General features: G+C 47.9%; 2 protein-coding genes across 9 annotated transcripts in view; both read left to right on the top strand.

Moving 5' to 3' along the window:
• The window catches only part of ACSBG2 (acyl-CoA synthetase bubblegum family member 2), a 51,349-nt gene extending 35,046 nt beyond the window's left edge, over positions 1–16,303 (top strand). For 3 of the 6 annotated variants that reach the window (XM_083720356.1, XM_083720359.1, XM_083720361.1), the window contains 7 exons: positions 703–884; positions 3,251–3,292; positions 4,538–4,771; positions 5,990–6,207; positions 8,900–9,039; positions 11,870–12,116; positions 14,553–16,303. In XM_083720356.1, coding sequence (XP_083576482.1) covers positions 703–884; positions 3,251–3,292; positions 4,538–4,771; positions 5,990–6,207; positions 8,900–9,039; positions 11,870–12,116; positions 14,553–14,629 — 1,140 coding nt within the window. In that variant the 3' untranslated portion in view covers positions 14,630–16,303. The remainder of the gene's footprint in view (positions 1–702; positions 885–3,250; positions 3,293–4,537; positions 4,772–5,989; positions 6,208–8,899; positions 9,040–11,869; positions 12,117–14,552) is intronic. The other 3 variants (XM_083720358.1, XM_083720357.1, XM_083720360.1) reach the window with 1 other exon arrangement.
• Positions 16,304–20,466: 4,163 nt separating this feature from the next.
• The window catches only part of RFX2 (regulatory factor X2), a 66,660-nt gene continuing 60,573 nt past the window's right edge, over positions 20,467–26,553 (top strand). Inside the window, exon 1 of one of the 3 annotated variants that reach the window (XM_083720351.1) lies at positions 20,467–20,665. The gene's annotated coding sequence lies outside the window, so the exon portion shown is untranslated. The remainder of the gene's footprint in view (positions 20,666–26,553) is intronic. The other 2 variants (XM_083720350.1, XM_083720352.1) reach the window with 2 other exon arrangements.

Below are 26,553 nucleotides of genomic sequence, written 5' to 3'. Positions count from 1 at the left end.
TGATACCTAACAGAAAGGCTTCTGGGGTTTTTTATATGGGAAGGAGAATTTGAAAACCTTTTTAAGTTTGTTGTATATTATGTCCCAGAATTCTCGTATCCTCACCCAGTCCCACACAGTTTCTTCTTGACTTCACAACCTCCCTTTTCTGATGTTTCCCATTTTATCAGCTTATTGGACACAGACCACAGCCCTAGGCCCTCTTTCCCAGCCCTCCAAATGACAAGGTAAAGGTAAAGGGACCCCTGACCATTAGGTCCAGTCGTGGCCGACTCTGGGGTTGCGGCGCTCATCTTGCTTTATTGGCCGAGGGAGCTGGCGTACAGCTTCCGGGTCATGTGGCCAGCAGGACTAAGCCACTTCTGGCGAACCAGAGCAGCGCATGGAAACACTGTTTACCTTCCCGCCGGAGCGGTACCTATTTATCTACTTGCACTTTGATGTGCTTTCAAACTGCTAGGTGGACAGGAGCAGGGACCGAGCAACAGGAGCTCACCCCATCGCGGGGATTTGAACCGCCGACCTTCTGATCAGCAAGCCCTAGGCTCTGTGGTTTAACCCACAGCGCCACCCGCGTCCCATTTACAGCACATACATTTTTACTAATCTAAACTCCAGGTCTCCGCCTGGGGAATGAACCCGGGACCCCTTTGCTCCCACCTGACCTTCGGCTCCCTCTCTTGAAATTTTATGTCCCGCCAGGGCACTTTGGTGGAGACCCTCAAGGAAGTGCGGCCCACGGCGTTCCTGGGGGTCCCTCGCGTCTGGGAGAAGATGCAGGAGAGGATGAAAGCCGCTGGACTGAAGTTCTCCGCCTTGAAGAAGCGGATCGCCGCCTGGGCAAAAGTCGTCGGGTTGGAGACCAACCTGAGACGAATCAATGGGTAGGAAGAACGTGGTGGCATTGTATTGTGTCCCAGACCCCTGGGGGTAGAAGAGCAGGGACATAATGTATAAAGGTAAAGGGACCCCTGACCATTAGGTCCAGTCATGGCCAACTCTGGGGTTGCGGCGCTCATCTCGCTTTACTGTCCGAGGGAGCCGGAGTACAGCTTCCGGGTCATGTGGCCAGCAGGATAAGCCACTTCTGGCGAACCAGAGCAGCGCACGGAAATGCCGTTTACCTTCCTGCTGCACTTCTACTTGCACTTTGACGTGCTTTGGAACTGCTAGGTTGGCAGGAGCAGGGACTGAGCAACGGGAGCTCACCCCGTCATTGCGGGCATTCGAACCGTTGACCTTCTGATCGGCAAGTCCTAGGCTCTGTGGTTTAACCCACAGCGCCACCCACGTCCCATGACCTAATGTGTAGCTTGCTATAAATTTCATATCTGTGATCCATAATTTCTCCCAAGCTGCCTTTTCAATATTATGACCTATAGCGTGGTGTAGTGGTTAAGAGCGATAGACTCGTAATCTGGGGAACCGGGTTCGCTTCCCTGCTCCTCCACCTGCAGCTGCTGGGTGACCTTGGGCCAGTCACACTTCTCTGAAGTCTCTCAGCCCCACTCACCTCAGAGTTTTTGTTGAGGTGGAGGAAGGGAAAGGAGAATGTTGGCTACTTTGAGACTCCTTAAGGTGAGTATCAAGTCCAAACTACTACTACTACTACTACTACTCCACGTATCATTGCTGAATGAATGAATGAATCTTTATGTGCGTCAGCCATCGGTCATAGCAATAAAACAACAATATGATATACAAAGAATAGAAATAAAAAGTCAATTATATAAATTTTAGGGTTTTGAATCAATAGTCAAATAGTGGGTGTTATTCTGATTTCCCCAGCTAAAAACTTTGCCAACTTTGCTGTCGCCTTCTCATCTTGATCTGCCAAGAGAAAGGACACTGTGGCAGTGGCTGGGCAACCTGGAATGGACGATAAAAGAGGGGTGATAATCTCATTCCTCAAGTCTATACAAAGAGGGCAAGCCAGAAGGGCATGCGCCACCGATTCGGGACTGGCATCTCCACAGGGACAGAAGCGTTTTTCCTGTGGAATCTGTTAGAATCGTCCCTCAAGTCCAGCCGAGGGCAATACATTCAATCTTGCAAGAGTAAAAGCATGTCTATATTTTAGAATTGCTAGGTGATGCAGATAGGGTGGTCTCAGCGGCCGCTCCCAGTCACCAGTCTTCCCTGCAAGAAGCGAGGTTACAGGGAACCAGGCAGGGGGCCTTCTCGGTGGTGGCGCCCACCCTGTGGAACGCCCTCCCGACAGATGTCAAAGAAATAAGCAACTATCTGATGTTTAGAAGACATCTGAAGGCAGCCCTGTTTAGGGAAGTTTTTAATGACTGATGTTTTAATGTATTTTTAATCTTTTGTTGGGAGCCACCAGCCAGATGGGTGGGGTATAAATAAATTATTATAATTATCATTACTATTATTACCATTATTATTATTATTATTATGGTATGGCAGCTACTCTTGCGTTCGCAAAGTAAAGGAAGGATTGAACTCTGATTAATAAGAATACACACAGAGGCTTGAACCAGCAAGACTCTGGGAAGGGTGCGTATAATAATCTCTCTGTGTCCCTCCACCCCTCGGCCCAGGTCGTTTTATTCACAAAAGAACTTTTTACAGAGTGTTCGTAAGAACCAATCAGATTTCTTCTGAGCATTTCCACAAACCCCACGTGGGGAGAAAGTTAGATCAAACGAAATTCTTTTAACTACAAAGACTACTCGTCTGAGCATGTATACATAATCTGAGAGTAAATAAAAGAGGACTAGAGAAACTCCAGAGATCACAAACAGAAGTAAACCAGAGAGCATGGAAGGATGGCAAGGAGATAGGCATTTTTATCACCTTCCTGTGAAACTATTTCCAGGCCCTAAGATTAATATACATCAGAGAAACTTCCCATAGTCTTTAGATGACCCATGACGCCTGCCTGTCTGTCAAAGTGTGTACGTGACTCGTGAAGAAGAGGGGAATGGGCAGTAGAGGCAAAAGGGCATGAATGTAGAATCTTATGGGATTTAATCAGAAATTATCGTCAATATATCAAACTCAGTCAACACAATGCTTTCATCGTGGACACGATGGCTTGATGTATATTTTATAATTCCTCTTGGTAATCCCATCTGATCACTACATCTCTGAATACTCCTACAAGCTACCATTATTATTATGGTATGGCAGCGTTCCACTTGAATCCTGCAAAACTCAAGAGCTTCACAAACTTGTGAAACTCCTGATAAGATGAGGGGGCCTTTTCTTCTTCTTTCTTCCCCCCATTCAGACTTAAAACTGGAGGCTCACAACGTTCGAGGGAAGAAGACAGGTATAACTTTTTAAAGAAGTTTGTACGGTTAAACCTGCACTGTTGAGAAGCACACCCACACCCCAGTTGTTGTTGTTGTTGTGCCTCTTTATCGACAGGAGATTGAAGCCCTGCTGTAAAAGGCTGTAACTGTTTTTAATATAGAATCATAGAATAGAGTTGGAAAGGGGACCCTGAAAATCATCTAGTCCAACCCCCTGCAATGATGGAATGCAGTTGTCGATCAAACCTGCAACGATCAAATTCTTCTGATTATTTTACTACTTGCTGGTTGTTGCCCTGGTCTAGTCTGGGAGGGCACAAGAGACAAACTCAACAATTGAAATAAATACTGATTTTAAAGAAGAAAATGTTTGCAGGATATTGGTTTGGTGTCCCGCCCCCCCCCCCCCACCAGCGATCATTTTAGCGATTTCCTCCCTGACGGCCAAATCCCAGCTACGTCTGGGAATTTCTGAACATTTGGCAACCCTTACTTAAAAACTCAGTGTCAAAATGTTAGGGTGCAAATCGGATTTGAAGTGAGAGCAGCAGGGGGGAGTGAAATCTTCGTTTTTCCTGTGAGATTAGGTGAAGGTATAGAGTAACTCTAATATGCAGCAGAAATTGAAATTTTGAGGGAACCATGGAAGGAGGGAGGTGGAGTCGTAGGTGGAATGATGGATTGATAAATCTGAAACGTTGTTCAAAAAACCCCATAAAAAATAAATGAAACAGTAATAATATATTGGGAGCGGTTGACCTCCCATCATAGAATTGTAGCATTGGTAAAAGGTAAAGGGACCCCTGACCGTTAAGTCCAGTCGCGGACGACTCTGGGGTTGCGGAGCTCATCTCACTTTACTGGCCGAGGGAGCCGGCGTTTGTCCACAGACAGTTTTTCCGGGTCCTGTGGCCATCATGACAAATCACTTCTGGCAAACCAGAGCAGCGCACGGAAACGCCGTTTACCTTCCCGCCGGAGTGGTACCTATTTATCTACTTGCACTTTGACGTGCTTTCAAACTGCTAGGTTGGCAGGAGCAGGGACCAAGCAACGGGAGCTCACCCCGTCATTGCGGGGATTCGAACCGCCAATCTTCTGATTGGCAAGCCCTAGGCTCTGTGGGGCTCGAATCCAGACCCTGAGATCAAAAGTCTCAACCGGCGCGACACAACCACGCAAGCAGAACGAATTGTTGAAACTCACTGGGAGAGTTCTAGCCATGAACTGAACGTAGGTTCTTTTTTGTATAATTTCCGTAGGTCCGACGAGCTCCCTCTGAATTTCCGCCTGGCCAGAAGCTTTGTCTTCAAGAAAGTGCGCAAACAGTTGGGCTTGGACCGCTGCACCAAATGCTACACAGGAGCCGCTCCCATCACAAAAGACACCCTGGAATATTTCCTGAGCCTCGACATTTGTATATATGAGCTATACGGCATGAGCGAGAGCTCAGGACCTCACACGGCTTCGTTCCCGAGTTCGTACAAACTGGGAAGGTAGGGGTGTAATTTGTATTTATTTTGGGAGAGGGAGCGATCCTGCAACTTTTGTTGGAATCAATAGTCAAAATAGTGGGTGTTGTTCTGATTTCCCCAGCTAAAAAACCTTGCCACCTTTGCTGTCACCTGCTCATCTTGATCTGCCAAGAGAAAGGACACTGCGGCAGTGGTTGGGCGACCCGGAATGGACGATAAAAGAGGGGTGCTAATCTCATTCCTCAAGTCTTTATAAAGAGGGCAAGCCAGAAGGGCATGCGCCACCGATTCAGGACTGCCATCTCCACAGGGACATAAGCGTTTTCCGTGTGGAATCGTCCCTCAAGTCCAGCCGAGGGCAGCACAATCTTGCAAGAGTAAAATCCCGTCTATGTTTTAGAATTGCTAGGTTACGCACATAGGGTGGTCTCAGCGGCTGCTCCCAGTCACCAGTCTTCCCTGCAAGAAGTGAGGTTACAAGGAACCAGGCAGAGGGCCTTCTTGGTGGTGGTGCCCGCCCTGTGTAACCATCTCGTGTTCTGTGAATTTAAAAACGACAAGCCCCCTCCCCGATTGCTTTTAAATCGTGCCTGTTCTTTGCCCCGTACCAAAACCGTTTTGCAGAATTTGGAGAAGCCCGTAATCCAACTGAATCCTCTGTTTGGATCTGCGTGCAAACCCAGAATAATTGACCTAAGTCTTGTTTAAAATAAGGACCGCCAAAACAATATCTTCCCCCACCACTGCTTATGAAAGCATGCGTACTCAACTTTTTGGCCTTGAAAGGACAGACAGACCTGACCATTTTGGGCAGCGTCTCAAAAACTTTAAAGGCAACAAAATGAACTTGCAAACTATAAGAAACAGGAGTTTGAGAAAACCAACCAAAAGATAAATTGGGAGGCTTAGTGCAAGCCGCACCCCTAAATAAGCCTTGCACCTTTGAAATTTTTAGAAATGTAATTTGGAAATGTATGTAATATTGAGCAGCAAATAATAAGGGTGGTTAGTGAACCATCAAGGCAGCGGAGCAGGAAGACGACTTTTAAATTTATATTAGCTGTGACTCGATTTGATGTTACTTCATTTTGTAAAGATGGAAGGGGATAGAAATCAATTGGGGAAGAGGGGGAAGCCCCATCATATCAGACAGAGCATGCGAGCTGTTTTCCTTTTGGGAAAGGGGCAAGTCGCTTGGTCTCGACTGCTCACAAGCCGCTTTTCCTACATTTCCCCCAGTTCCGGCAAAGAGATCACGGGCTGCAGAACGATGCTCTTCAAGCCGGACAGTGAAGGCGTTGGCGAAATTTGCTTCGCTGGGCGCCATGTCTTTATGGGTTACCTGAACATGGAAGACAAGACCAAAGAGGCCATCGATGATGAGGGCTGGCTCCATTCAGGGGACCTTGGGAAGCACGACGCAAACGGGTTCCTCTACATCACAGGAAGAATCAAAGGTAAACACGGCCCCTTTCTCACGGTCCTCGGAAGAACCAGAACCTTTTTTTTTTTTTAATTTGCATTTTATTTATTTGTTAACATTCTTATATGACATCGGTAAACGTTGTCATACAGTGGTGCCCCGCAAGACGAATGCCTCACAAGATGGAAAACCTGCTAGACGAAAGGGTTTTCTGTTTTGGAGGTGCTTCGCAAAACGAATTTCCTATGGGCTTGCTTCGCATGACGAAAATGTCTTGCGAGTTCCTGTGGGTTTTTTTCCCTCCCCCCCCTTTTCCCCAAGCCGCTAAGCCGCTTAACAGCTGATCCGCTAAGCCGCTTAACAGCTGATCCGCTAAGCCGCTTAACAGCTGATCCGCTAAGCCGCTAAACCACTTATCAGCTAATCCGCTAAGCCCCTAATAGCGCTAAGCCGCTAAGCCGCTAATGGGCTTGCTTCGCAAGACGAAAAAACCGCAAGACGAAGAGACTCGCGGAACGGATTCTTTTCGTCTTGCGAGGCACCACTGTATTACATTTCAGGACTTACTATAATATAATTTCCAACATGTATACAAAAAAGTGCCGTATTTTTCGCTCTATAAGTCGCACCCGACCATAAGATGCACCTAGTTTTAGAGGAGGACTACAAGAAAAAATATATTCTCTCCCTCTCTGCTCAGCGCCCCTCCAGCGAAGCGGGAAGAGAAATCGAAGGGGCTCCGTTTCTACTCCCGCTTCGCTGAAGGGGCGCTGAGCAGAAGGGAAAGCTGTGCAGTGCTTCTCCAGCGAAGCGAAGCCTGGAGAGCAGGAGGGATTGGTGTGCACCGACCCCTCTCGCTCTCCAGGCTTCAGGCAGCTATCCGCAAGCCTTCGGAGTGCAGCGGGAACTCCTGCTGCACTTCGTTTTTATATATATATATATAAATATTTATTAAGTTTTTTTGTGAAAAAAATACATAAATAATAAACAACATTGCTTATATCATAACAAAATTTCATAACTTGTTTAGACTTCCTCGCGTCTCCTGCTCCCACTTACATTGTTGAAAAGTTTTTTCAAGCAAATTAACATCTTGTTTACAATCTTATATCCACTCATTTAAATATAGTCTAATAATTCTCCAAAAAGGGTTTGTATTTTCCTTGATCTCACTTATCATCAAATTCCAGTCTAATTTAGTGGTGGCCAGATATTTATGATCAAGCATCCTTCTTAACATTCAACCAAATTACAATATTTTTGTAAATAAATCTTAAATTTCTTCCAATCCTCTTCAATCCTTTCTTCTCCCAGGTCTCGGATTCCAGGCTTCAGGCAGCTATCCGCAAGCCTTCGGAGCGCAGCGGGAACTCCTGCTGCACTTTGAAGGCTTGCGGAAAGCTGCCTGAATTCCCGCTGTGCTCCGGGGGCTTCAGGCGGCTTCAGCGAAAGCAACGCGAAGCCTCCGGAGCACAGCGGGAGCGCTCTGATCCATTTTGCTCTCCTGGCTTCAGGAATTGGACACCATATTCCAGGTGTGGTCTGACCAAGGGAGAACAGAGTGGTACAGCGGTACCTCAGGTCACATACGCTTCAGGTTACATACTCCGCTAACCCAGAAATAGTATCTTGGATTAAGAACTTTGCTTCAGGATGAGAACAGAAATCGCGTGGCGGCCGTGCGAGGCCCCATTAGCTAAAGTGGTGCTTCAGGTGAAGAACAGTGTCAGGTTAAGAACGGATCTCTGGAACGAATTACAGTGGTACCTCAGGTTAAGTACTTAATTCCTAGCAATTAGTAATAATAATACATTTACATTGTTATGATTAAATATTTTTTATTAGGTTTTTAAATACATAAAGCAGAGTAAGTTATCGTTGGAAGTAAGCAGATATAATTATGCTTCCCTCAGTCAGTAAACAAACACACACACAGAACTACTATAACAAATAAACGAATTCATTGAAAACAACCTAAATCCCACCCACAAACTAAAGACCTTTTGGTTCTAAGTACAGTGGTACCTTGGACCCGGGTGGCACTGTGGGTTAAACCACAGAGCCTAGGACTTGCCGATCAGAAGGTCAGCGGTTCGAATCCTCGCGACGGGGTGAGCTCCCATTGCTCGGTCCCTGCTCCTGCCAACCTAGCAGTTCGAAAGCACGTCAAAGTGCAAGTAGATAAATAGGTACCACTCTGGCGGGAAGGTAAACGGCGTTTCTGTGCGCTGCTCTGGTTTGCCAGAAGCGGCTTAGTCCTGCTGGCCACATGACCCAGAAGCTGTACGCCGGCTCCCTCGGCCAATAAAGTGAGATGAACGCCGCAACCCCAGAGTCAGTCACGACTGGACCTAATGGTCAGGGGTCCCTTTACCTTTACCTTTTTACAGTGGTACCTCGGGTTAAGTACTTAATTCGTTCCGGAGGTCCATTCTTAACCTGAAGCTGTTCTTAACCTGAAGCACCACTTTAGCTAATGGGGCCTCCTGCTGCCGCTGGAGCACGATTTCTGTTCTCATCCTGAAGCAAAGTTCTTAACCCGAGGTATTTCTGGGTTAGCGGTAACCTGAAGTGTCTGTAACCTGAAGCGTATGTAACCTGAGGTACCACTGTAAGTACTTAACCCGAGGTACCACTGTACTATGAAATGTAGCTCAGGGCAGAGAATGTTGAAGAGTGTGTGTGTTTAGGTTCCTGATGGCTTATGCCGTGTCATCTCCTTCCAGAGCTAATCATCACAGCCGGTGGTGAAAACATTCCTCCAGTCCCTATTGAGGACGCCATCAAAGAGGCCGTCCCCATCCTCAGCAACGTCATGTTGATAGGGGACAAGGCCAAATTCCTTGCGATGCTCATGACTCTGAAGGTAAGTCCTGCTATTTCCTGTCTCCTTCCCCAATCTTTTTTTAAAAAATATTTTTTATTAATTTTAACATATAAATTATAAAATGTACCACAAAACTTATCACTGATACAATCTTTTTAGACTTCCATCAGCACCTCTGATGATCCACCGCTTAAACCACTTCTCATGCATTTCTTAACTTTATATTGCCTTTACATCTCTTAACAAATCTTCCTACCCCTTCTCCATTTTGGCAATACTTCCAATAATACTCCTCACAAAACTTCTTGCAAACCTACAAACGTCGTCTGATTTTCACAAATACTTTTCAGATAGTCCGTAAATTTACTCCAGTCTTCCGTGAATTTCTGGTCCCGCCGGTTTCGAATTCTTCCTGTTAGTTTATCTAGTTCTGCATAGTCCATTAACGTCATCCTCCATTCTTCAATCGTCTGTGTCTCCTTCCCCAATCTTGGTGTGTGTTTCCGTGCCAGGGCAGTGATGGGGAGCAGGGCAGCCACAAAGTTTGTTATAAGAAAAAACTGCTCCCTTCCACAGCAGTGGCCAAATTTTTTTCGAGGGCCAGATCTGATGAAGTGAAGGGCCGGGAGGGCTGACCAAAGTTGACCTTTTTTTATTGAGGTGTTTTTTTTAGGATTTTACCCCAGGAAATAAACTTTGAAGGTGACCCGGAAACTGAAATTAATCCAGAATGTGGCAGCTAGACTGGTGACTGGGGGCAGCCGCTGGGACCACATAACACCGGTTCTGAGAGATCTGCATTGGCAGTACGTTTCCGAGCACAATTCAAAGTGTTGGTGATGACCTTGAAAGCCCTAAATGGCCTCGGCCCAGTATACCTGAAGGAGCGTCTCCACCCCCATCGTTCAGCCACTGAGGTCCAGCTCCGAGGGCCTTCTGGCGGTTCCCTCATTGCGAGAAGTGAGGTTACAGGGAACCAGACAGAGGGCCTTCTCGGTGGTGGCACCCGCCCTGTGGAACGCCCTTCCAGCAGATGTGAAGGAATTAAGCAGCTATCCTATCTTTAAAAGACATCTGAAGGCAGCCCTGTTCAGGGAAGTTTTAAATATTTAACACTGTACTGTTTAACACTTGATTGGGAGCCACCCAGAGTGGCTGGGGAAACTCAGCCAGATGGGGAGGGTATAAATAATAAATTATTATTATTATTATTATTATTAGGGCCAGATTAAATTGACCCGTGGGCCAGATTAGGCCCCCGAAACTGACTTTGGACATGTCTGCCCTACGGGGTATTCCGGAGCCCGTATAGAATCCTTAAGTAGGAGAAAGTAACAGAGGCCAACCAGAGAATATTGAGAAGCAAAGCGGCTAGTAAGCCTGATCTTTATTAAAGTTTTGCAACAGGGTCCCCACTCACCACACACAGGGGGAGCAGAGAACCCAGAACAATGGTGCACAAGCCCTTATATAGGCTCTTGAAATTGTTCACCCTAGACCACCCCCCCCAAAAAAACCACACATCATACATACATCACAGAAGGGGGCTGTCTACAGCAGAAATCCGGCCTGCCAGGATACCTGATAATGGTCACTGATGGCATTACCTGGGCACCCCGGCCATATTTCTTTTTTTTTTAGCTCCTGAGTCCAGGTCACAGGCTCACCCTATCCATACACAAATACGCCTTTAAGACAGGATTTGCAAGCGAAAAGGCAATAGGAAGACATTCCCCATTTGCCTCCCTTTCGGCAAAGGAATATTTGACGCCACTCGGAGAGTCGAAATGGCTTCAGGATGGCTCTCCTGTACTATTTCAGACACATGGTTCATGTATTTAGATATGTGTGTGCATTTATGAATATTTATTCTATATTTGAGACCTTAAAATTCTTGTAACAAGCTGTTCATGAAGTTGACTCTTTATTCAGCACAGCGCAGACACAGAGAGCACAGCAACTCTTTCCTGTAGATCTTGCCTTCCCCCCTCCCCAAAGCAGTTGTGTCAGGAGTTCAGCCTACACTCGAGTAGGACCCTGGCAGAGACACATGCCCGACTGGTTGATCGTTCGGGAGCTTCAAAAGCTTTCTTCATCACAGTGACCGATGCCAACCGACACCGGCTCACTTAGGGATCCGCAGAGTTTGCGTAACAGACCTCAGCAACTTGGCATTTTGGCTAATCTACTTTATTCACATATAAACACACACGGAGCACTGCAACATGGCTCCCTCTCTCTCTAGCATCACCACAAAGGGAAAAAGAAAGGACAAGAGTCCCGCTTCATGGAACACAGTAACACAAACATCCTGTCTCCGTTACTTCCCACTCTGTGGAGTCAAAACATACACCGTCATGTGATAGACAACAGTCCCATGACTGCAATCGTAAAGTAGGAATCCTAACAAGTTGCAGGGACTGTGTCTTCCCACAACTGGCTGTGCTTCTCCCGGGTCCTTCCCAAGCGATCTGAGATTCTGCCAGCGTGCCTGTCTGTACTACACCCTCTTCACACCTCTTCTGGTTCTGGGAGACGAGCAGGGAAGGGAGCATGAGGGGGAGACCGCCTGGCTCCTTTGCCAGCCTGGCTTTCATCTCTTGTCTCCTGGCTCCCCTTTCCTCCAGCCTGATTTCTGCACTGCTCTCTGCCACAGACTCTCCCTTCTCCCAAAGCCCTGTCACTCTTTCTTCCTCCTCCTCCTCATTCTTCTCCCTCTGAGATGGGGCGAATGTGGCCTAACTTCTTCAGTCCAGTAATTCAGTAGAGCTTGGGTTGGAAAAACGTGTGGAAGGATCTTGGTCCACGTTGCGGCCTCCTGTGTTGGCTGACGCTCCCGTGCCGCTCCTTATGCATTCTCTCGTTCCAGTGCATGGTGAACGTAGAAACCGGAGAGCCGGAAGACGCGCTGACGCCTCAAGCCATCGAGTTCTGCCATAAACTGGGCAGCAAGGCCACCAAAGTGTCCGACATTGTGAACAGCAAAGACCCGGCTGTGTACAGCGCCATTCAGAAAGGGGTCACGTCCGTCAACGAACGAGCCACTTCGAACGCTCAGAAAATCCAAAAGTGGATGCTTCTAGACAAAGATTTCTCCATCGCAGGTGGAGAACTGGGTGAGTGGGTGAAGCTGGTATCAGTAGTCGCGTTTTTATTGAACTTTAAAATCTTACCATACGTATTCCAGATTCCAAATTTGTTATATGTTTGTCTTTAAACTTAAGAACCGCACTCCAGGCTGTTCTTACTTCCCATCCCTGATGCAGGTGGCCCTGTGGTCTAAACCAGTGTTCCCCAACCTTGGGTCTCCAGCTGTTTTTGGACTACAATTCCCATCATCCTTGACCACTGGTCTTGCTAGCGAGGGATGATGGGAGTTGTAGTCCAAAAACAGCTGGAGACTCAAGGTTGGGGAACACTGGTCTAAACCACCGAGCTTCTTGGGCTTGCCAATCGGAAGTTCGGCGGTTCGAATCCCCGCAACGGAATGAGCTCCCGTTGCTCTGTTCCAGCTCCTGCCAGCCTAGCACAGGAGTAGGCAAACTAAGGCCTGGGGGCCAGATCCGGTCCAATAGCCTGCTAAATCCAGCCTGCAGACGGTCTGGGAATCTGCGTGTTTTTACATGAGTAGAATGTGTCCTTCGATTTAAATTGCACCTCTGGGTTATTTGTGGGGCCTGCCTGATGTTTTTACATGAGTAGAAAGTGTGCTTTTATTGAAAATGCATCTTTGGGTTATTTGTGGGCCATAGGAATTCGTTCATTCCCCCCCCCCCCAAAAAAAATAGTCCAGCCCCCCACAAGGTCTGAGGGACAGTGGACTGGCCCCCTGCTGAAAAAGTTTGCTGACCCCTGAGCAGTTCAAAAGCACGCCAGTGCAAGTAGATAAATAGGTACTGCTGTGGTAGGAAGGTAAACGGCGTTTCCATCCACTCTGGTTTCCGTCACGGTGTCCCGTGCGCCAGAAGCGGTTTAGTCCTGCTGGACACATGACCCGGAAAGCTGTCTGCGGACAAACGCCGGTTCCCTCAGCCTGCAAGCGAGATGAGCGCCACAACCCCAAAGTCACCTTTGACTGGACTTAACTGTCCAGGGGTCCTTTACCTTTATTACTTTTTACCTCCCATCCCATTTACATCCTGCCTTCTTATAAACATTTCCCCTAAGAAATATCCCTCTTATTTCATATGTTATCACTACTTCAAATCCTGCTCACGATTTCATCTGATTATGGTATTTTTTCAGATATTCCATTCTTTCATGAGTAGGGACCCCTGACCATTAGGTCCAGTCGTGACCGACTCTGGGGTTGTGATGCTCATCTCGCTTTACTGGCCAAGGGAGCCGGCATACAGCTTCCAGGTCATGTGGCCAGCAGGACTAAGCCACTTCTGGCGAACCAGAGCAGTGCACAAAAATGCCATTTACCTTTCCACTGGAGTGGTACCTATTTATCTGCTTGCACTTTGACGTGCTTTCGAACTGCTAGGTTGGCAGGAGCAGGGACCGAGCAATGGGAGCTCACCCCGTCGCGGGGATTCGAACCACCGACCTTCTGATTGGCAAGTCCTAGGCTCTGGGGTTTAACCCACAGCGTCACCCCCGCGTCCCTTTTTATGCTCTTAGTTTTCACTTTAAAATCCATTCTTCTTTTGTTGGTGTTTTCTCTTCTTTCCAGTTCTGCACATGCAGAGTTCTGGCTGCTGCTGTTGCATGCGTAAATAAATTTTTAGTTGCCATTTTGCCTTGCAAGGGGCTGGATTGGATTACCCTTAGGGGTCCCTTCCTTAGGGGTCACCATGATACTATGAAAAAACCATACAGAAGGTTAAAAACTGCTTCAATGTGTAAATGAATGAATGGTCCGCCGAGATGCATCGACAAAATTCCCAAGTAGTTTTTGGGTGGAGTGTGGTTGGCAGCCCCTGGTCTGCACTGAGTAGCAGCTGCTGCCCAGGGTTTAAAACGGGACCCTCAGGATCATCCAGTCCAACCCCCATAAATATGCAAGCTTGTCCCTTCCGGGGATCGAACCTGCAACCTTGGCCTTAAAAAAGGTAGAGAGACCCCTGACTGTTAGGTCCAGTCGTGACCAACTCTGGGGTTGTGGCGCTCATCTCGCTTTATTGGCTGAGGGAGCCGGCGTCCAGCTTCCGGGTCATGTGGCCAGCAGGACTAAGCCGCTTCTGGCGAACCAGAGCAGCGCACGGAAACGCCGTTTACCTTCCCGCTGGAGTGGTACCTATTTATCTACTTGCACTTTGATGTGCTTTCGAACTGCTAGGTTGGCAGGGGCAGGGACCGAACAACGGGAGCTCACCCCGTCATTGCGGGGATTCGAACCGCCGACCTTCTGATCGGCAAGCCCTAGGCTCTGTGGTTTAACCCACAGCGCCACCTGCGTCCCTTGGCCTTCTCAGCAACAATTTGAACCACCTGAGCTCTCCAGGAAGCTCCTTGGAGACAGTGCCAGGAATCGAACCTGGACCTTCTTCGGTGAAGCCTTGTGTTTTCTCCAGCCTAGATCCTAAAGCTCTTTCTCTTGTTTCCAGGCCCCACGATGAAACTAAAGAGGCCCGTGGTCGCCAAGATGTACAAACAGCAAATAGACCAGCTTTACACGGACTAAACGAGCACCTAACGATCGCCGGAGGAATGCATACCCGCCGGCCTGCCTCTATCAGAAGTCCAATCTTCGCTGCACGGACCGTCTTCATATGGAAAGAGAAGCGCCACTGTCTCTCGCTCCTCTTTCCTCTACCCTTATTGAGAAACGAGGTTTCAATAAAGGCAGCTCCCCAAATTCAGCTTGGTTTCTCTCCTCGCCAGTTGCTCCCTGTCCCACCCGCCCCTTCAAAAGCCAAGTATTTCGGCTGCAAAACACCAGTGGCCTTTGCTTCTGTCTCTCCCCCCCCCCCCCCCCGGGCTTGGTTTTGGAACCCCATTTTGGCACAGGACTCCAGCCTGCTCTTGTGGCTTTGCACCCGGGCAATGTCCCTCGCCTTTCCTGCCACCTCTGTGTCTTCCACAACCCACCCTCACCCTTTCTTGAAATTGAATGTACAGAAAGTGTGGTTTTTGTCCCCTAACTGTGCCTTGCAGGGGGCGGGGGGGGGGAAACCCTGCGGTTTAGACGTGCAAATAATGGCAGCATCGCCTGCCCCCACGGTCTAAACAGAATTCTATTCTAGCAAGCGGCTGGCGGGAGTTGCAGTGAAACCATCTCCCCACTGAACCAACTTCCTTTCTTCGTTGGTGAAACGCGGCACAACTTTATAGTCGTGTGAGCTTTCCCCCACCCTCTCCCACAGAGACCCACGACCCACCGAGAAACAACCACAGATGTCTTTCACGTGTGGATAAAAGGAAATCCGGTGCACTCACTAAAATCCTTATTATTATTATTATTTAATTTATACTTTGGAGTCTGTTCACTTGGTGAGGCTCGGCTGTAGCGTCCGTTTGCGTGGAGCCTTTTCCGCAAAAACACAGGCAGCAGCGACTCTTACGAATGTTTTCCCGGTCCTCCTGGCAACCAGATTTTAGCGGTTCCTCCTGCGCCACCGAGGGAAAGTTCGAAGGTGGTGGGACGTTGGAAAATCCTTGTCTGTGAACATGCTTTTTGCCCTCTGGGGGAAATGAGCACGTGGGACTCCCTGGCATGCAAGAACGGACTCTAAAACTCTTATCTGACAGTTATGCCCATTCAATCATGCCACAAGCGTTGCAAGGCTGGGAGAACATCTGTGTAACTTTCTGGGGCTGGTTCCTGTTATTTTATACTTTTCCTCCCCTCTCCTTTTTGCCTGTACTTTGCTACCTTGACTACAGATGTAAGACCCTACCCAAAGCCAAATAATTCTGGGAGATATTTACTCCCCAATGCCTCTTGTTTATGCTGAAGCTGTTAAACCTTGTCATGGAGAGACACAATATGTTCTGGTGTGCTGCAGAGTTGAGAAATAGCCTGTGGGGGTATTGTTGTAGGGTGTTTGGGTTTTGTTTTTTTTTTGTTTTTTTAGAGAGAGAGAGAGTTGTGCCCGTGCAGGGATAGAGGGAGGTATTTAGGGGTAAAGCGAGGATGTCCAAAGAAAATACTTCCGGAATGTAAATGGCACTGGGTATTTGGTGTTGTGATTAAATCATGTTTGCAATTGAATGTATTGGGGTTAAAATATCGGGGCAGGAGATGGTCCTTTTGTACCCCCTCAAAAAAAGACAATGTTTGCTATGAGCCAAGGTTTATGTACACCTCTCCTGCCCTGTTGGAATGAGTGTTTAATAAAATTTCCGAATATCTCAAGTCTTGGCCTTTGTTTTTCCCTTTTCATTCTCCTCCTAAATAATACTGCTCCTTAGTATTTCTTCTCCGGTTTTAAAGGATACTGCTTCTTAGTAGGCAAACACCTTGGACTTAAGTTGTCAGGGCCTTTTTTAAAAAAAATGAAACGTTTGCTGCATTGTGGGTGTGGAGAGTTTTAATTGGCTATTTAAATAGCTTTACTTCCCTTAAGCCGACCAGAGAACTTCTATGTTACAGGGCAGAACACAAATAGCTTCTGGGCCAAAGTCAAGTTTAGGTCCGCCATCTTGATTCAAAATGGCATCCAAACGAGGACAAAGACCACTGCGTCCATCTTGGGAACCGTTGTGGCAACTTGGGCAACAATATCTTAAGAAGCATCCAAAAACGACACAATTGCGACCCATCGTGTCAAACTGGGCAACCACACCTTCAGAATGCTCCAATTCGGCACAGTTTGGACCTAAAATGGGTGCGGTGATGTCAAAATGTGCGGGGATATCTTTAGAGGCCTACATGTTGGCACAGTTGGGGCCTGTCATGCCAAGAACATGTGAAATTCACACCAAGCACAGGTTTTGGTCCGCCATCTTGATTCAAAATGGCGGCCACTGGATCAACGTCAACACAAATTTCACGAGGAACCCTCCTGCTGAGTTCGAAATTGGCGCAATTTGGACCCGTTGTGCCAAAAATCAGACGTAAGTCGCATCCAAGACATGTTTTGGATGACCACCTTGATTTGAAATGGCAGCTGTCACCCCTCCAAACATCGATGAGAACTGCCGTCCGTTCCCCCTGCCTCTCGCCAGGTTTGGTGGTGGCATTTCAAGAGATGTCCAAGTGCGCTGCTTTCCAAAAACGCATAGTAAATCGCTCAAGTCCTTTCTGTTGTTGTTTTGGTGCTCGTCTATAATGAATGGAGAAAAATACTATGGGTGCCAATGCAAAATGGCTGCCATTTGCGGAAGAAAAAGAGGAGACTTTACTTTGTACCAGTGAGTAAAGGGTAAAGGGACCCCTGACCGCTAGGTCCAGTTGTGACCGACTGCGGTTGTGGTGCTCATCTCGCTTTTTTGGCCGAGGGAGCCGGCGTACAGCTTCCGGGTCATGTGGCCAGCAGGACTGAGCCACTTCTGGCAAACCAGAGCAGCGCACGGAAACGCTGTTTACCTTCCCGCCGGAGGGGTACCTATTTATCTACTTGCACTTTGACGTGCTTTCGAACTGCTAGGTTGGCAGGAGCAGGACCGAGCAACGGGAGCTCACCTCGTCGCGGGGTGTACCAGTGAGTACAGACACAGAAAAAAATCTCAATTTATATCCACTGAACACACACTGGCAGACATTCACACACAAAGCAACTCCCTCGCTTTCAACCGGGGTGCAGGGATGCAGTCCCACAGTCTTGATTCACAAAGAGCAGGGGTCAGCAAACTTTTTCAGCAGGGGGCTGGTCCACTGTCCCTCAGACCTTGTAGGGGGCTGGACTATATTTTTTTTGGGGGGGGGATGAACGAATTCCTATGCCCCACAAATAACCCAGAGATGCATTTTAAATAAAAGCACACATTCTACTCATGTAAAAACATGCTGATTCCCAGACCATTTGTGGGCTGCATTTAGACGGTGATTGGCCCAGATCTGGCCCCCAGGGCCTTATAATAATAATATAATAATAATTTATTATTTATACCCCGCCCATCTGGCTGGGCCTCCCCAGCTACTCTGGGAGGCTTCCAAAAAAATAAATATCTTAGTTTGCCTACCCATGGCAGAGCGCATGGGATGATTTAATGCAATTCTTTCCAGGGCCACAGATAAAGGCGAATGCTCTGATCTGCAAAGCTTAAGCTATAATAAATGCATTGATCCTTTTTTTAAGAGGACTTAAGGATCTCGCTTTTGCTGCAGCTGACAATGTCTGCCCCGTAAGCTACATGCCGGCTCAGCGAGTTGCGCTCTGGACTAATCCATCCTTCCTTCCTTCCTGTTCATGCGCAAGCCTCCAGCTTTGTGGCCTTGATGCGCTGAGCAACGCGAAGCTCCTTGGCACGGCTGCCACATAAATTCCCACAATGCCTTGGGACTCTGTACAGGAAATTAAATATGTTGCTTGGAGCCCCTCTTGCAAATGTCCTGCAAAACTCCAGGTTTTCCCCCTTTATCCTTGCCTTCTTCCCCCTCTCTTATGGCTTTCAGGGGTAGAGTGCCTCTGAATGTGGAGGCTCTCTCTATAGCTGTTGTAGCCAATGACCTTTGTCTCGTTTATCTCATTTATTGTGGGTTGTCCGGCACGAGGTGGGGCTACCTTTTCCAGTATTCTGGAAATAACACAAATAAATAGCGTGGAAGGTAGGGAAAAGTGGGAGAGGAAATAAAATAAAATAAAATAAAATAAAAAGCATGGAAGGTAGGGGAGGGTTGGAGAGGCCATAAGATAAGATAAAATTGCTTTATAGAGGTGTAATTAATTATAAGCATGAGAAGAGGTAAAATGTTTTCTATTTTCCCCTTGGTTACATGTACTTTCTTTATTTCTTTGTATATTTTTTCTGTTTTGTACTTAATAAAATTTAATTTAAAATATTTTTTTAAAAGATAAGATAAATGTATAAATAAGCATGGAAGGTAGGGGGAGGGTGGGAGAGGAACTAAAATAAAATTGTTGTTTAGTCGTGTCCGACTCTTCGTGACCCCCTGGACCAGAGCACGCCAGGCACTCCTGTCTTCCACTGCCTCCCGCAGTTTGGTCAAACTCATGCTGGTAACTTCGAGAACACTATCCAACCATCTCGTCCTCTGTCGTCCCCTTCTCCTTGTGCCCTCCATCTTTCCCAACATCAGGGTCTTTTCCAGGGAGTCTTCTCTTCTCATGAGGTGACCAAAGTATTGGAGCCTCAGCTTCAGGATCTGTCCTTCCAGTGAGCACTCAGGGCGGATTTCCTTCAGAATGGAGAGGTTTGATCTTCTTGCAGTCCATGGGACTCTCAAGAGTCTTCTCCAGCACCAGAATTCAAAAGCATCCACAACATCTTTGTTGTTCTTGTTTAGTCGTTTAGTTGTGCCCGATTCTTCGTGACCCCCTGGACCAGAGCACGCCAGGCACTCCTTCATGGATCACCGAATTGCCGTGGCAAAGGGGCTTGAATAACTCAGAGAAGCTATGAACTATGCCGAGCAGGGCACCCAAGATGGACAGGTCATAGTGGAGAGTTTTGACCAAACGTGATCCACCTGGAGCAGGAACCGGCAAGCCACTCCAGTATCCCTGCCAAGAAAACTCCATGGACAAAGACAACAGGCATCTAAAAATAAAATAAAAGGAATAAGTAGCATGGAAGGTAGGAGAGGGCGGGAGAGGAAATAAAACAAAATGCATAAATAGCATGGAAGTGGTAGAGGACATAAAATAAAATAAAATAAAATAAATAGCATGGAAGGTAGGGGAGGGTGGGAGAGGCCATAAGATAAGTAGCATGGAAGGTAGGGGAGGGTGGAAAATAAAATAAAATTAAATAAGATTAAAAAATAAATGAAATAAAATTTAAAAATAAATTAAATAAGATTAAAAAATAAATTAAATAAAATTAAGAAACAAATAAAATAAATTAAAATTAAAAAATAAATGAAATAAAATAAATGAAATAAAATTAAATTAAAAAATAAATTAAAATTAAAATTAAATTAAATTAAAAATTAATCAAATTAAAAAAATAAAATAGAAAATAAATAAAATAAAATAAAATAAATAAATAAATAATAAAATAAAATAAAATTCCGTAAATGGCATGGAAAGCAGGGGAGGAAATAAAATAAAGCAAAAAAGCCTGGAAGGGACGGGAGGGTAAGGTGGAGAAAAGGAAACGAAAGAAATAGCGTGGAAGCGGTTGGCAGGCGGCGGGGTGGAAAGGCGCTCTGCACGCGCTCAGGAGACCGCCGCTCCTCCTCCTCCTCCTCCTCCTCCTCCTCCCCGAGCAGCGCCGCTCCCATTGGCCGCCGCGGCTGGCCAATCAGCGCCAGGGTAGGCCTCGAGAGAGAGAGAGAGAGAGAGAGAGAGAGAGAGAGAGAGAGAGAGAGAGAGAGAGAGAGAGAGAGAGAGAGGATAGCCCCGCCCTCCGCGGCCTCGAGGGGGCGGGGCGCGCGAGGCGTGGGCGTGGCCCGGGCGCCGACGTCACGCGGGAGGCTAGCAACAGTTGCCTCGAAACCCCGCGCGAGGAGGCGCCATAGTGACTGTAGCCCTGGAGACGGTTACTTGCCAACGGGAGCCGCCGCCGCCGCCGCCGCCTCACGCAGCCCCGACCGCCGCCGGAGCCCCGCGCAGCCCTGAGGGGAGCCTGGAGGCGCCGGGGAGCCACCCAGGTAAGCCTGCCCGGGGTAAGCCTCCTTTTCCCCCTCGCCCCGGTTCTACTCCGGAGTCACTCCGGATTAACGGGGGTGGGTGGGGAGGGAATGCTCTCCCCGCTCCCCGGACGGGAAGGGAAGGAGGAGCCGGAGTGACGCCGCGCTGGCGGAGTTTCGAGAGGAGGCGAGCGCCGGAGGGCGCCTCTTCGGAGGACCGGGGGGAATCCGGAGTGACTCCGGATCGGGGGCGGGCGGGAGGCGGAGAGGGGTGGGTTAGCTGGGTGGGGGTGGGGGTGGCCGTGCGCGCGCGCGCTTGAGAGAGAAAGTGCGGGGGACCCGGGGGCGGGGGCGGCCTTTGCAGCGAATCCGGAGTGACGTCGAGTTTGGAGGGCAGGGAACTTCGGGGAAAGTTTCTTATTCTTATCGTTCCTGCGAGGGGGGGGGGAATGGAAACCGGAGTGAGCCTGGTTTCGGATGAGGGCGGGCGGAGTGGCGCTCTGTTCTGTTGTAAAGATGGGCTTTTAATTCGGAGTGGCTCCGGATTCGGGGGGATGAGTTAGGGGTGAAGCCGCTAACGAGGAGCCCGGTTGCCCCAGGCAACTCTGGACTCAAAGAAAAGGGCAGGAAGGTGCGGTTTGCTGGACTCAAAGAAAAGGTGCGGTTTGCAACTAGAGGAAGCCGATCGGTGCAGAACAGGAGCTCCATTTTTCTACCTGAGGCTCAGAATTGCCTGCACTGGCTGGCAGCGTCCTGGACTCGAACCTGCAACCTCCTGCATGCAGTCCATGCACTCGGCCACCAAACTTCAAGAAGAAAGAGAGTGATTCAGGTTCGGCGGCGCTCCAGAGCCACCCGCTTCTGCAGCAACGACTCCAATTTGGTGTGACTCCGGATTGGTGTGTGTGTGTGTGTGTGTGTGGAATCTTAGGCAATTCCAGATGAGTGCAGTAAGAAGTTGGCTGTACTTTTATTTTATTTTATTTTATTTTTTGGAGGGCAAATGCGGCAGAGACGTGAAACCCCAGGAAACTGCAATAAATAAATGGTGGCCCCACGAAATCCAGATTAAGTCAGGGTCTGCCCTGTCATCCTTTGGCTCCCGACCTGCCTGAGTCGTGAGCTATGGGGAGGCCACTCCTTGCAAGGCTAGACATGCGTTCCCCACACACACCCCACACCTGCCAGTAATTGCTTTTCCTTCACAACAACAGTTCAGCAACCAGAATTGCAAAAAAAAAATTTTTTTAAATGCTCTCCGTGGATGTCGGCTACTGTGATTTCTCTTTGATCTCGTCTTCTATTCTGTCCCGTTCTTTACAGCAGCCTCTGTACCGTTATCCATCTCTATTTTTAAATCTTTGCCACCCCTGCTTTTCAGGTCTAAGGTTTCCCAAAGTGGTTTGCAAAATATTGAAAAGAGCTTCAAAGCCAGCAACTTTGGAAAAGAAAAACTAAAGGGAAGAGTTGTGCTCCTTCAACTTTTACTTTCAGTCTTTTCCCCTCACTTCCTCCGATAAACTTTCCACCCATTTATTTATAAACAGCCTAAAAATTGCTCTGTCGTTTACAAAAGTAACGGCCACGACAACCCAGACACTTTTGCAGGTCTGGAATCGTAATTCTCTCATCATGTCTGTGTGCCTTGTTTAGTTAATTCCAGCTGGAGCGATCCAGAAGAACAGCTTTATTTCCACAAAATTGTTTGTGGCTTGGCTCACTTGTCTCGAGTTATCTCCTCTTGCTTGCGGCAATCGGGAGTCGTGGCTGAACTGGAGGTGTATAGGATTGGGAGCAGAGGTTGTGTTCAGTTTACTGATTTACAGTTCCTTGTTGAATATTAAAGTTTTATTAAATATATATTAAAGATCAGACTGAATCAGTCCCCCCCACAAACTGGTTGTTCTCTTGCTTATATGTTTAAGTTCCTTTGCAGATCTGATTCCTGCTTCTCAAAACATTGTGACAGTTTTAATGCAAGGCGAGATAAGGCTAAGCAGAATCCAAGAGAAATTCTAGTTAGCGTCATGGAGTTTAAACCTTTGCAGTAACAGGGTAAGGACCAGGTTTCCATAGCAATCGACTTACACAGATATAAGCATCGCACAAAATGTCCAATTATCGTTCTCCTTCATCAGGGACAAATGGGGAAGAGGGAAGAAAAAAAAACCCTTTCAAATTCTAAGGCGCCATCGCCAGATTTCCAAGCTTCAGGCCTGAATGAATGCTTCAAATTCCTGGGTGGCTGCTTCAAATTATTAGAATTTATCTCCCCATCCCTGCTTTTAAGGGATCTAAAGCAACTTGCAGGGTCTACTTAACTGAGACATTTGCAGCCTGCTATACCCTGGATTACAAATTGCGTTAGTAGCTATCGTCAGCATCCCGGTGTTGCTTGCCAGAAAATGCCATTTCCTTCTAAAAGTCACAAACCGTAGAAACACGATGAATTATTCAGCGAGCATAAAACTACTTCCTTGGTGCGGATTTTGGAGTTTGCATCGGAGGCCAAACCTGCGTGCGTGAAATACCGTATTTTATGCTCTATAAGACTCACTTTTTCCCTACTAAAAAGTCAGGGGAAATGTGTGTGCGTCTTATGGAGCGAATGCAGGCTGCGCAGCTATCCCAGAAGCCAGAACAGCAAGAGGGATCGCTGCTTTCGCTGCGCAGCGATCCCTCTTGCTGTTCTGGCTTCTGAGATTCAGAATATTTTTTTTCTTGTTTTCCTCCTCCAAAAACTAGGTGCGTCTTGTGGTCTGGTGCGCCTTATAGAGCGAAAAATACGGTAAATAAAACCACTTTCTTTTGCTGCCGTTTGCAGGGCGGGAGAGGGAAAGCGGGGGAGGAATTTACAAAACTTTAATAGCCCAGCCCTCCTTTCAGAACTCATTGATTAAACATTTCGGTCTTCAGGCTCCTCCGCCGTCAAATCTACTCCAGACCCAACGGCATTTTACAAGCGGCAAGATATGCAGCGGGGTGGGCTGGCTTTATCTTCCTATTCAGCGAAGGGTTTCTCTCCGATGGCTGCCAAGATATATTTAAAACGTCCACTCCCCTCTCAAGTCTCAAATGCCAGCGCAGTTAAAGTCTGGCTAACATTCCTTCTGGAGTTGATTTCAGTCTGGTTGGCGTGCCAGGGCTTGCTGCTCGGAGAGCAGAACCTCTCCTGACTTGAGATTGTATTTCGGATACGCAAAACCATGTCTCCCTTTCCATCCTTGTTCTGGGACACTTTGAGCCTGCCCTCTAATTGTTCTGCCGTATCTCTCGGCACCTCGACTTGGAGTGGACCTTAGCCCAAATTCACATCAGCAAAGCAGCTGGCTTTTTCAAGTTTGCGTTGCCCTGGATCGATAGGCATGAAATCAGATATATTGTTGTCACTCACCCTTATGTGAAAGTGCTGGCGAGAAATCAAATAAATACGGAGCTTTGGTTTCTACGTTAAATCAGAATCCTCGATGAGATTTCTGTTCCCTTCATAAATGCAAACCTGGCTTAAATAATCTGAGCTGCTGTTGCTCAGATCTAAGGCACTGCAAGCAGAACATTGACGAGTTGTCATATCTAAGGTCTTTCGGGCAGAATGATGCTAAGTAATCTGAATTTACCAGTTCATAAACCTCATGGGCGGGACTTAATGTCTTCTGGTCTGCCTGATCTGGAGAGTTGGATGGCATTTTGGTCCTCACCCTGCAAACAGCCTAGGCACAAGTTGGTCACTGAGAGTGAAGCCGAATCTCCATGCCATTTTCATGAGCTGGGTACATCTTTATGAAGTGATGCCATACTGCATGACTTGAGGGGTCAATCTTCCAGTACAGTGGTACCTCAGGTTACATACGCTTCAGGTTACAGACTCTGCTAACCCAGAAATAGTGCTTCAGGTTAAGAACTTTGCTTCAGGATGAGAACAGAAATCGGGCTCTGGCAGCGCGGTGGCAGCAGGAGGCCCCATTAGCTAAAGTGGTGCTTCAGGTTAAGAACAGTTTCAGGTTAAGTACGGACCTCCGGAACGAATTAAGTACTTAACCTGAGGTACCGTTGTAGCAGAAGGTCTTATTTTTAAATGGAAAGCAAGGTAGAAATAAATAGTTTCAGAAACACACATACGAAGGCCGGGATCGAACCTGCAAGCTTGGGTGTCAAGCTTCCACCAACTGATGTGCCCGGTTAAACGAACATTTGCTGCCAAATGCATTTAGGTAAACTTGCATGTTCTCTTCTAGAACAGCGTGTTATTAAAAATAAAGGTAAAGGGACCCCTGACCATTAGGTCCAGTCGTGGCCGACTCTGGGATTGCGGCGCTCATCTCGCTTTATTGGCCGAGGGAGCCAGCGTACAGCTTCCGGGTCCTGTGGCCAGCAGGACTAAGCCGCTTCTGGCGAACCAGAGCAGTGCACGGAAACGCCGTTTACCTTCCCGCCAGAGCGGTACCTATTTATCTACTTGCACTTTGTGCTTTCGAACTGCTAGGTTGGCAGGAGCTGGGACCGAGGAACAGGAGCTCACCCCGTCATTGCGGGGATTCGAACCGCCGACCTTCTGATCAGCAAGTCCTAGGCTCTGTGGTTTAACCCTGTTATTAAAAAGAAGTAGCATTTAAGCCTGTGATGGGCTGCCGTTGGAAATGTAGGTTGTGTACAGCCCTATACATTTAAAGCACATCTCCCCATCGCACCCCAAGAATCTTGAGATCTGTAGTTAAAGGTGTTTTGCCTCTGTGGAACTGTACTTCCCTGAGGGGTAAACTACTTTTCCCAGGTTTCTTGGGTAGGGGGTTTGAGCCGTAAATATACAGCAGGATGTTGGGCGAGTCCTTGTTTGCATATGAGAGATCGCTTATGAATACACAGCGGGAGGTTCTCTAGCGTTTGAGAGATTTGAAAAGGGAGAGATTCTCTCTCAAGTTTGCAGGGCGAGTTTGGGAGAAGTTTTGGCGGGTACCTCTCTTCCCCGGCCGCCCTGATCCTGCTTTCAACGTGCAGCGACTGAAACCCCCACTGAACCAGGGAAGGCTCAGAAACGGATTAGGAGTCGCTGAAAACATTTCCGCCCAGCCCGTCCCCCATCCTTTTTCTGGTGACATTTCTCTCTCTGCGAGGAAGCCTGTGGGGGCAGTTCCTCTCTGCGGTTTCCTGTGACGGTGAGGGCCAGCTTGCTGGTTTCGCGATGCCAGAACGTGCGGGAAAGGAAGTCGGCGCCTTCCTTGCCCTGCTGCCATGGTTTTCACATGGACCGAGCCAGTTTAAAGGAGTTCTAAGCTTGTGGTGCTTCAGGTTAAGAACAGGTTAAGCCAGTGTGGTGTAGTGGTTAAGAGCGGTAGTCTTGTAATCTGGGGAACCGGGTTCGCGTCTCCGCTCCTCCACCTGCAGCTGCTGGGTGACCTTGGGCCAGTCACACTTCTCTGAAGTCTCTCAGCCCCACTCACCCCACAGAGCGTTTGTTGTGGGGGAGGAAGGGAAAGGAGATTGTTAGCCGCTTTGAGACTCCTGAAGGGGAGTGAAAGGCGGGATATCAAATCCAAACTCTTCTTCTTCTTCTTGTGTGGCAGGCCTCTGTGCCATTACGGGGGGGGGGGGGGGACTGCTGATTTTCCAAGAATGTTAAAAGGTAACGGGACCCCTGACCATTAGGTCCAGTCGTGACCGACTCTGGGGTTGCGGCGCTCATCTCGCTTTACTGGCCGAGGGAGCCGGTGTACAGCTTCTGGGTCATGTGGCCAGCAGGACTAAGCCGCTTCTGGCGAACCAGAGCAGCGCACGGAAACGCTGTTTACCTTTCCACTGGAGTGGTACCTATTTATCTGCTTGCACTTTGACGTGCTTTCGAACTGCTAGGTTGGCAGGAGCAGGGACCGAGCAATGGGAGCTCACCCCGTCGCGGGGATTTGAACCGCTGA

The sequence above is a fragment of the Podarcis gaigeae genome (genome assembly GCF_964106915.1).
Source record: "Podarcis gaigeae genome assembly, chromosome: 18".
In the NCBI taxonomy this organism is placed as follows: Eukaryota; Metazoa; Chordata; class Lepidosauria; order Squamata; family Lacertidae; genus Podarcis; species Podarcis gaigeae.
Note: the sequence above shows the minus strand (reverse complement) of the source record. Positions and strands in the feature narration are given on the sequence as shown.